This window comes from Gymnoscopelus braueri (assembly GCF_963280865.1).
Source record: "Gymnoscopelus braueri genome assembly, chromosome: 16".
NCBI classification, from domain to species: domain Eukaryota; kingdom Metazoa; phylum Chordata; class Actinopteri; order Myctophiformes; family Myctophidae; genus Gymnoscopelus; species Gymnoscopelus braueri.
The window spans coordinates 17934803-17945527 of NC_137616.1; the positions used below are offsets into that span (position 1 = coordinate 17934803).

Below are 10725 nucleotides of genomic sequence, written 5' to 3' on the forward strand. Positions count from 1 at the left end.
TTTTTTTAAACATTTCAATAACACAAATCTGAGTCCGCAGACAAATACATTTGGGGGTCCACCGTCCTTGACAAATGTTTGAGAACCACTGGTTTAAACAACATTGGGACATATGCCGGTGCCCTAATAAGCACACTTTAAAAACAAGCCCAAAAAAACACAACCCGCAACTACCAACATGTACAAGCAACTTTACAGAAAAACAAGCCCAAAGTCGCTTATAATAAGCGGACATGGCAACGCTGGCTCTGTGTTGGATCTACGACGACTAGCGGTCTCAGACTGGAATCAATTTGGTTGCAGGTTGTAGATCCGGTCTAGAACGGATATGGGAACGGTCTTTGTGCATACATGGAAATACATAGAAATAATGACCAGATACAGTAGGCGGGCTCTAGGTCGGATCTGAGCACTGAACAGTAAATAGACGCCAGGCTTTCCACCGTTATACAGTGGTGACGCGGGTTTAGGTGGGTTTGTTTCTTCGTCCCATATGTGCCGGCTATTTTGCTGCGCCTCGAACGATGTCACCTCTGCTGGGTTTAGGACTGGGTTTTAAAGGAGAACGTACACGTTAACCCATTTCATTGTCTTCATATAATTGGTCCCACGCTAATGCCCATGGCATGCATGTTTGCTCTGTGTCACAGAGGTGGGCTGTGGACAGTTCAGAAACCTTCATAGTAGGCTGTGGTTGCAGGTTTAGGCAGATTTCACACTTTATATTTTTAATCTGATACAGTATGCCCATATATGGAGATCTCTGTATCTGTCAGTCCTTGTCCCTTGTATGCCCATATAATTATGGAGATCCCTGTCATTCATATTTGCCCATATATGGGCATGCTGAAATGCCCATATATGGAGGAAATCTCTGTATCTGTCAGTCCTTGTATAACCTCTTTTCACAGTGTCTGTAATTGCCAGACCCAGGGGGTCGGGCCTACATTAGGCTTTGTCGGTCCCCTTTTGCGGACGAAAACGTTTTCTTACATGTCCCTCTTTTTGATTGGCCAAGCTTAGCGTGACGTAGTTTAGAAACCATTCAGATTTCCGGCCATTCAGATTTCAACCACTAGGGGTCTGGCAGTACCAGGTCCCCTGGTTCCCTTGTTTTATATAAGGAATCAAGGATGACCAAACAAAAACATAACCATAATGGATCATAATAATCCACAAAGGCAAGAAGTGTAAAATACCTCAATGAACATCAATTAACCTCAATATAGCCACATGAAGATCTGCGTACCGAAACATTCCCAATAAATATTTCTATTTGCAAGTGAAGAAGATGTAGTGTGTGGGAGTCCTTTCTTTTACACAAGATATCTCAAAATCTAATGTGCAGAATGTAGATTGCCATGGAACTTGCTGAGCACCTTCATGCTCCCCGGCTGGAGGATGAATCCTGAGTGACAGCATGATATTTCCTCTAGCACTATAGCCTACCTTAAGCCAAAATGTCAACATTGCACACAGGATTTATAATATTCTTTGGCAGATTGCATGCAAGATAAACACTATTAAGCTGCTTTGTCCCCATGGATGTTGCTTGAGGGCCTACTGTACTGTATGGTGCCTAAACCCCTGACAGATTTGGTGGATTTTTGCCAGCTTCTATACAAAACCTTGTTTGTATCCAGGAAACCTAAGGAAACATTCGCTGTTATTAAAGGAGTTGTTCACCCCAAAAAATTACTTATTTTCGATCAATTCATGGAGATTCTTTCGTTTTTGTCGCATTCCTAAGCCAATAATTTAATGACCGGCGGACTCTCCAGTTGGAGACTCAATGGAGACTCTTTGAGAAATTTAATTTAATTAAATTCATACTAAAGTAGGCTACTTGTATTGAATTTCAAATGAATGTAATCTCTGCTTTATAAACAACGTGCTTTCATATTTGAAAAGACGCTCCACCAGTGAACTATGGACTACCAATAAACTCTTATAAAGCAGCTTTTGAATGCCTCCTTCTTTACCACCTCTTCAGATGCACCTCTCGTCACAGACAAGGACTCGGGCAGGAATGGGCAGCTTCACAGCAGAATGCTGAGAAATGTCCCTTTTATGTTAGAGCATGGGTTTTCAACTGGTGGTCCGTGGACCACTGGTGGTCCGTGAGGGTATTGCATGTGGTCCCTGACCATGCATTTAGTAATATAGGAAAGTGAAGATTTGTATTATATTTTATTTTATCGACCACTAGTTGAGAAACAGTATGATGTATGATGACGCATCGATGTTGTCAGTTACTTGGAAGTCAGATGTCAAGAACTTCCACAGAAATGGGAGTTAGAATTTCAAGGGGGAAAAAAGTACCGGTTTACCTGGTTGAGTCATCATTAGTAGGAAATGTGCCCATATCAATCGCATGTGCTTGCTCATACATATGTTGCAATGAATCAGTTAACATGAGTTTAATATGGAAGGTTAAGAGAACAGAATAAGGGCAACCATGGGAAAGTAATGGATCAGTGGTTCTCAATCTTTTCTGAGCTCTGGACCACTAGCAGATCTCAGTTAAATAATGACTGTTAAGGGCTTGATTTAATTCACCTCGAATTAACAAATTAAATTAAGGCCTTAACAGTCATTATTTAATTTCAAGCTTTTAATACTGCATAACATTCATTTTAGTAGTCTGTTTTAGCGACACCCCTCGTAGCTCAGTTGTTATTCATAGCATTTATCTATATGGAAGGAACGCTGCAGGGTTCTAGCGTCTGAGGATATTTTGGAAAGCAACAACACGCCATCAGAAACAGTATTTATTGCACTGCAAAATACATGCATACATTTATGGTATCTGTCTGGTACCTATGTCGTTTTGGCGTGATATTTTATAGTGATTTGAGAAGTTGTCAAAAAAACAAAAACATTTACAGTATGTAGAATGGTTATTCTGAAAATATACCAGTGAAAGACTATATCAAAAATAACTTAAGTTACACAGTATGACTTTATACTCTTTCTTTTTTACATTTATGACTTATTGTCATAATTCACCACATTGTTTTAAAGTATTTGGTTTGGATTAAATTGTATAATTCTTTGCATTTTGGTGTTAAAAATATTGGGGGGGAAATCAAGACAGCAATATGACAGCAATAATAATATATATGTAACTAATTAAACAATGTGACATCTAACTGACCATACTGTATCTTCAACACATGTTTGGTACAGTATAGTATATCAGTCTTGTGAATTGTTCTGCAGAAGATGTTCAGCCTGTGAACAAAACACAGGTGACACAGGTGTCAAAGAACAAATTAGATAACAGCTAGCTAAGCTAATATTGACCCATCATAATATACTGCATGTTTTGTTTGGGGATTAGCCAGTGCATCTAATTTAGAATAATAAAACTGTACCAAAAAGTCCACCGGATCGTCTGGTTTGACCTTGCAGCACTCTACCATTGCCTCGGAGAGAGAGGGCATCACATATTTCATCAGATAGTTTCTCAGGGGAATAGATTGAGCTTCCAGCAGCTCGTGCTCCTGTCTCTTCACCTCTGACACATTCCTTTCCTTAGAAAGAAACACAGGTAATTTTTACATGCTACACAGGGTGGAAAATTTGATCAGTAACTCCTTTCTATCCTAGGCCAAAACTGAAATATTTGTGAAATAGTCAGTGATTTGTTTGATTTGTTGAAATCACGAGCCACTGTAGACTGCAAACTTAAGAGGGGGGCAAAATGTCTGCCCGCCATGTGAATATGGATGCATGTGTGATGTGCAGTGTATCCATGCTTACCCACTCCTCATATTGAGCAGCTAGTTGAGCCAGCGCAGCCTCATCCTGCTTCTTCTTCCTGGCAGCATCCAGGGCAAGTCTCTGTTGCCTCTCCTCTTCCAGCCTTTGGCACTCCACTTCCTGCTCTTGCGGGCCGATGCCATAGTTCCTCGGACGCCCAACCACCTCTGTGATCTTCTTCATTACATCTGTGTACTCTGGGTCATCTGTATTGACCTCTGAGAGAAGAAAAGCCCATCCTTTCAGTCATTTATACTGTAACAGGCTCTTTGTGGTCTACATCATAGTCTATAAACAGTTGAACGCCAGCAGTACCAATGTGCTCTGGGTGGATCTCCATCTCATCGAAGTAGTCCAAAACAGTTTCGTCAGTGACATTGACTCTTCTGTGTTTGGCTAGGCGGGCGACGAATTCCACCTGGGTGTAACGCATCTTCTCTGCCAAGATCTGTGGCAAACCTCGAGCTCTTTCCATGAGAAAGTCGTCTGATGCCTCAAGGCAAAAAACAAATTCTGCAAATCGGCGAAGAATGAGACAATGTTTCCCTAGAGAGTCTTCAATAGTGGGGATATATATATATATATATATATATATATATATATATATATATATATATATATATATATATATATATATATATATATATATATATATATATATATATATATATATATATATATATATATATATAAAACAATCACTGTAATATTTTAGCTCATAGTGATCTATGTGGGATTTCACTATCCCAAGAAGAAGAGAGAAGGGCTATATCAACCTGGAGTGATTCTCCTGTTGTACATGGGTATTTTAGGGTTGTAATCCTCACTCTCCATGTCTTCATCTGCATAGAACACAAAATGAAACGCACATTCAAATGAAAAAATAACATCCTTATTTACAAAGCAATCACACAAAACCGTGAGGAACTCACCAGAGAAAATTGACTTGGCTTGCTCATAAGTCTTTGGGAAGCCATCAAGAATGAATCCTTGGTTCCTGCATGAAGCTGAATTCAGTTTATCTTGCAAAATGTGGAACGCAAGTGGATCAGCAAGTCGACCTATGGGACCAAAGTATAGTTTTTTTTATTTTTTTATAAAATAAAACAACAACAATTGTTTCTCCCAATTAAGCCATTATGAAAATGTATCCTCCACAAACATTTCTGTGTTGTGTCACTGCCGTTGTACCTCACTGGCTCACCTGCCAGTGAGGAGCCCCCACCGAGACGATGTAGCACCTCCATCCTACTCCTCCCATTAAACATCCCCTGCTGACAAGTTCCGCCCCAGCCCTTGCCCAAGTGCCCACCGCCCTAGCACAGCAACAAAGATTGCCCTCCACGCCTGGCTTCCTTCCCTAAACACGGCCAATTGGGTTCGTACAGACACTTGGCCAAGCCAGATGTACGACACTGGAATAAATACCTATACTCTGTGGTGGTGGATAGGTACTTTATCCCTGCATCCCCGAGCGCCCCCAAAAGTATTGATTTAAATTAATAATGGCAAACTTAAGGGCCTCAGATATCTGTAACTAATTGCTACTGTAAGTAACTCTACAGCTCACCTCCATTCTTTGCCATACTGTCACGAATAGTTTGCAGTTGGTCTTGTGCAACAGTCACTGATTCCTCATCGTCATATTCAAGGTCACCACCTTTCACGGTTTCTTCCTAAAGCATATACCGTAGACATGTATGGTAACCAAATATTCCACAAAATATGAATTTTCTATTTGTAGAGGTCACTAAACCAATACCAAAAATATTGTATTGTTTCTAAAATACTTGGAATTCCTCTCACAGTTCATTACAATAGAAATATATTTCACAGAAATCATATAAAAGTCTGTCATCATTTAATACAACTTTTCTGCACCAGATACTGTATAGCAAGAGTGATACATTCCACAAGATGGCAGTACATATATATTTTTTTATTAAAGTGTATTTGAAGCATGAAATATGATTACTTAAAATTCAATCAAGTACACAAAATACATTATTTTGCACTTACTGACCAGTTGTGTGATCCTTTCTTCAATGACTTCCTTGTGTTTGATGAGGTGAACTTGATAATACTTGCAGAGCTTCTCAGCAACAGTGGTTTTGCCCACCGCAGGAGGTCCACTGAGGCACAATCTAATTGGCTGCATAAACAAATTATACCAGACATTTAGTTTGTGACTTGTGAATTGTATTAAACTAGTTAAACTTTTTTTGTTGTAACTAACACTTTTCTTGGTTATACATCATAGAATTCCTTTAACCCCTTTAACCAGAACCAACTCTTAGCTACTGTTATCCAGCCCAAAAAAGACTGAATATCAGTGATTGAATATGTTTGTATTTCAGGATTTCAATAACTAAACTGTTCCTGTAGCATTCCAATTGGCTTTTCCTGACTGAAGAATTGAACACTCACAAGTAGCTGCCTGGAGTCTTTGTATTCCTTCACAATGTGATTCATGTTTTCTACCATTCCAGCTTCATATTTCCAGGGAAAGTTGAAAGAGTTTTTCAGGACGACAGCCTCCAGGTTAAGGTTGATGCTTAGGTACTCGAACACTCCATCCTGGAATGTGTGAGATAAACTTTGAATACCACTTCTATTTTATTTGATTAAATACAAAAAAGGAAATGGAAAAAGTAGAAGACATCTTCATTAGTGCCAAGGAAAATGACACTCAATAAATCAAGCCTAAATATATTTTCATAATCTATTTATAGGATAGTCCAAGATGTTAACTTGCACAACTGCCTCCCAAAACCAGGACATTGAGAATTGAGGCTCAAAACTGTCACAGAATCTCTATGCTATAGTAGTGCTACAAACACATATCAATTTGTATACAAACTAGTATTCTATACTGGATGCTAGCATACGTGAGATGAGTGCAATTTCACATACCTTCAAATCCTTCATGAACCGCGCTTCCACTTCAGGTACTTTATTGATTTTGCCTGGTCCAAGTACAGCACTTATCACCTCAAGAGGCAAGATTCACAGAACAAGACATGTTTTCTCCCCCTTGTGTTATTCATTTTTAGTGCATGGGTCTTCAACAGGGGGTCCGGGACCGCTAGGGGGTCCTCAGAGTTGCTACAAGGGGTCCGCCAAATCTTTGTGTGATAGGATCATATTTTATTCTGAGGGGAACATTAGCCGATCTACAAGCTCACAACGCCTTGCGCTGCGAGGCGTTGTGAGCTTGTAGATCGGCAAAATGGTTTAGTGTAGAAGAAAACAGACCAAATACAGAGCCAAAGGTCAAGCTTACTATGCATTGAGGGTTTAAGTGGTTAGATGTCTGAAAATACACATTAACAACAGTGCTGTCAAACAAGTCTATGAAGATTTCTATGAAATCTATAAAATAGTTTAATCTGCAACATTTCATACAATATATAGTGGGGGTCCCTGCTTCATCTCTCTCTCTGAAAAACCTTGAAGACCCCTGGCATAGTGTGCGTGCAAACAATAATGCTTTGTATTCCTATGGTGTTACCTTCACAGTGTCCTCTAGAGTGTTCTTAGAGTCATCCACAGCGAGAATGTACTGTGACTTAGGCCTGAGGTCAATCACATTCTGGATCACCCTGAGGGAGCAAGATATTCAGTTCAATACGGCACAATATTCCACTGAACATATTACGAACTGCAGGTAGATTTGGAGACCAGGTTTTATCAACGTCACCCTCCAAGGTCGTATACGTGAATCATGGGAATGTAATCTGTGCCCGATCCAAAGACAGGAACTTTCGGAAGCTGCATTGACCAAGCTGTCTAGGGGAAAATACAATAAAAGTAGTAAATAAAGAATATATGACAAACGGTCATGGACATGGATGAAATACAGTATTACTCTACACATCATATTGCGTCTAAGTTTACCTTGAAGAAATAGTGAAACAGGCTCTCTCCTTTCCCATACTGAAGACCACCAGCTACAACATAACCAGTAAGCTTAGACCTTTTCTGTAAGGGAAAAAAATAGCAATGATAGAAAGGGAATCAATAAGATGCTGGCTTCAGTTCCAGACTGCATAACTTTACATTTAGCATCCAAACACTGCTCATCTTCTTGGGACAGTTCTGCAACTCACAGCTCTACCCAGTTTGAGTACAAGTTTCTCCAGATTGCAGTGGTTTTTGAAGTTGGGATGGGGCCTTCTCCTCCTGTGATCTTCATCTGTCAGAACATCATCCTGAGAAGAGGAAATGTGATTGCAGTGGTTGGGATTTATGTACAATGTGAAAGTATAAAGTATAGTACTTTTTTTCTTTTCTTTTTGCTTCAGCCTTACCAGGTCCCTTGGCTTTGTCAATGCCCAGGTCATTACTGTGGAGACCAGGATGAATATTTTCTGAGACCTGAAGCTATCCATCTCAGCATGAAGAGCTATTTATTAAGATAGAAATAAAGACTTATTTTACATGAGGCCATGAGCAGTGAGTATGAAAGGTTTACAGTGTACACACCACAGATTGGCAGGTAGGCCTATTTGGTTTCAGTCAAGGCTGTTTCGCATGGTTCTATTCAGCAGTGGTGGAAAAAGTACTCAATTTCTTTACTTAAGTAAAAGTATCAATACTGCAATGTAGAAATACTCTGTTACAAGTAAAAGTCCCGGAATTTAAAATGTACTTGAGTAAAAGTACAAAAGTATTAGTATAAAAATGTGCTTAAAGTACCAAAAGTAGAAAGTACTCATTATGCAAAATGTCCCATCGGCTATTTTCAAATAGCCAGAGTTTAAATAGGGCTGAACTGATTAATGTATGTTTTGTAATAATAATCCAAATCTACAAAGTAACTATAAAGTTTTCAAATAATTGTAGTGGAGTAAAAGTACAATATTTGACTCTGAGATGTAGTGGAGTAGAAGTAAAAGTGTAACAAATTGGAAAGTAAAAGTACCTCAATATTTTACTTAAGTACAGTACTTGAGTACTTGTACTTAGTTACTTTCCACCACTGCTATTCAGTGCCCTGCCCTTACCAGTGATAGCCCAGGTCGCCTCTTCAAGTTGCTCTTCAGTCGCATGTTCTGAGATATTATACACCACTGCATCACATTCCACCAGGCGCTCAAGTAACTGCTCTCGTTCTGCCAACTGCAAAAAGGGCAAAATATGGCATCGTGTTCACATACGTTGAAAATACATTACATTATTTTCGCATAATTGCAGTGATGGAAGAAGTACTCACATGTTTTACTTAAGTAAAAGTATCAATACCCTATTCTAGAAATAGCCTACTCTGTAGTACAAGTACAAGTTCGGTATTCAAAATTTACTTGAGTAAAAGTGCAAAAGTATTGGCATCAAAATATACTTAAAGTACCAAAAGTAAAAGTACTCATTATGCAGAAGGTCCCATTTCACAAGTTTCAAAATGTATACAAATCCTTTGAAAATAGCAGATCTACAAGTTGTAGGTCTGCTATTTTCAAATTGCCAAAGTATGTATACATAGGTCTGAAGTGGTTTTGTAATAATAATCCAAATCTACAAAGTAACTAGAAAGTAAAGTTTTCAAATAATTATAGTGGAGTAAAAGTGCAATATTTGCCTTTGAGGTGTAGTGGAGTAGAAGTAAAATTATTGAAAGTTGGAAGTACTTATACAGTAGGCCTACTTGAGTACATGTACTTAGTTACTTTCCACCACTGCATGCATATTTTCATATTGCAGTAATTGCACTCACTGAATACTGTTCTCTAAGAAAACTGGCTATTTCTTCGCTGAAAGAAGACACAGTTCCGACCATTTGAAAAGTTCCATGATGGTCATAAAGTCGGTGTTCTTCTCGGGGAGATGCTGTGTTCTCTGCGTCGCCATCCTCCAACAACTCTCCAGGTGTACATGTTGACAAAAACTGTTGGAATTGATATCAATTAATAATAATTAGATCGCCATGTAAGCGGTCAAAATAATACATTTTTTCCACTTTACCTTTGCAATGTATTTGGAGGAATATGTGTCAACGTTGCTGACAAAAACACGTTTAGGACGAACTTGTTCCCTCATGTCGTCCATTTTTACGGTTGCTACCGACAAGGTGGACGCTTTGCGGTTGCTAGGAGCAACGTCTTGAGTTGAAGCCCCCGCCTATCAGTGGTGTAAAGTAATTAAGTACATGTACTCAAGTAGCCTACTGTACTTAAGTACAACTTTGAGGATTTTTTTTTTACCATACTGCAGTATTTTACTTTTTTTTTCTCTTTCACTTCTACTCCACTGCAAATATTGTATATTACTCCACTACAATAGTTACTAGTTACTTTGTAGATTTTGATTATTATTATTACAAAACACAATAACCACTTCAGCACTTATTTCGGCCATTTGAAAATAGCCAATCTACAAGCTCACAATGCGTCGCGATGCAACGGGTTGTGAGCTTTTAGATCGGCTATTTTCAAAAGATTTTTTATACATTTTGAACTTGTGAAATGGGACTTTCTGAGCACTTTGGTATATTTTGATGCCAAATGCCGATACTTACTCAAGTAGAATTCCGGACTTTTACTTGTAACAGAGTATTTCTACATTGCAGAATTGATACTTTTACTTTAAATGTGAGTAGGCCTACTTTTTACACCACTGCTGCCTATGGGACTGTCTGTCTGACACTGTCAATGTGGCGAACACAAGAGAATTCAGAGCACTTTGCAAATCTGCTAGTATTTAAGGCTATATTTGAATTAAATATTAATTTTAACATTATTAATGTATTAAGTATCTTTATATTATAATAGGCTAATTGTATTATTACTGTATGTATATATATATATATATATATATATATATATATATATATATATAGAGAGAGAGAGAGAGAGAGAGAGAGAGAGAGAGAGAGAGAGAGAGAGAGAGAGAGAGAGAGAGAGAGAGAGAGAGAGAGATTATTGTTATTATTAAAGGACGACTTAAAGGACCCATTTTCAACCT

General features: G+C 38.5%; 1 protein-coding gene across 1 annotated transcript; it reads right to left on the reverse strand.

The window, feature by feature from the left end:
• Window positions 1-3182: 3182 nt before the first annotated feature.
• Window positions 3183-9810, reverse strand: LOC308102844 (adenylate kinase 7-like; the record flags this gene model as incomplete). Its single annotated transcript, XM_080452698.1, has 17 exons — window positions 3183-3234; window positions 3378-3536; window positions 3766-3983; window positions 4081-4278; window positions 4542-4607; window positions 4698-4826; window positions 5336-5441; window positions 5789-5917; window positions 6193-6342; window positions 6679-6756; window positions 7277-7367; window positions 7466-7554; window positions 7663-7746; window positions 7875-7976; window positions 8076-8170; window positions 8772-8886; window positions 9727-9810. The coding sequence occupies 17 exons, from the start codon at window positions 9808-9810 to the stop codon at window positions 3199-3201; spliced, it is 1929 nt and encodes a 642-aa protein (XP_080308824.1). The 3' UTR covers window positions 3183-3198.
• Between the last annotated feature and the right edge of the window lie 915 nt (window positions 9811-10725).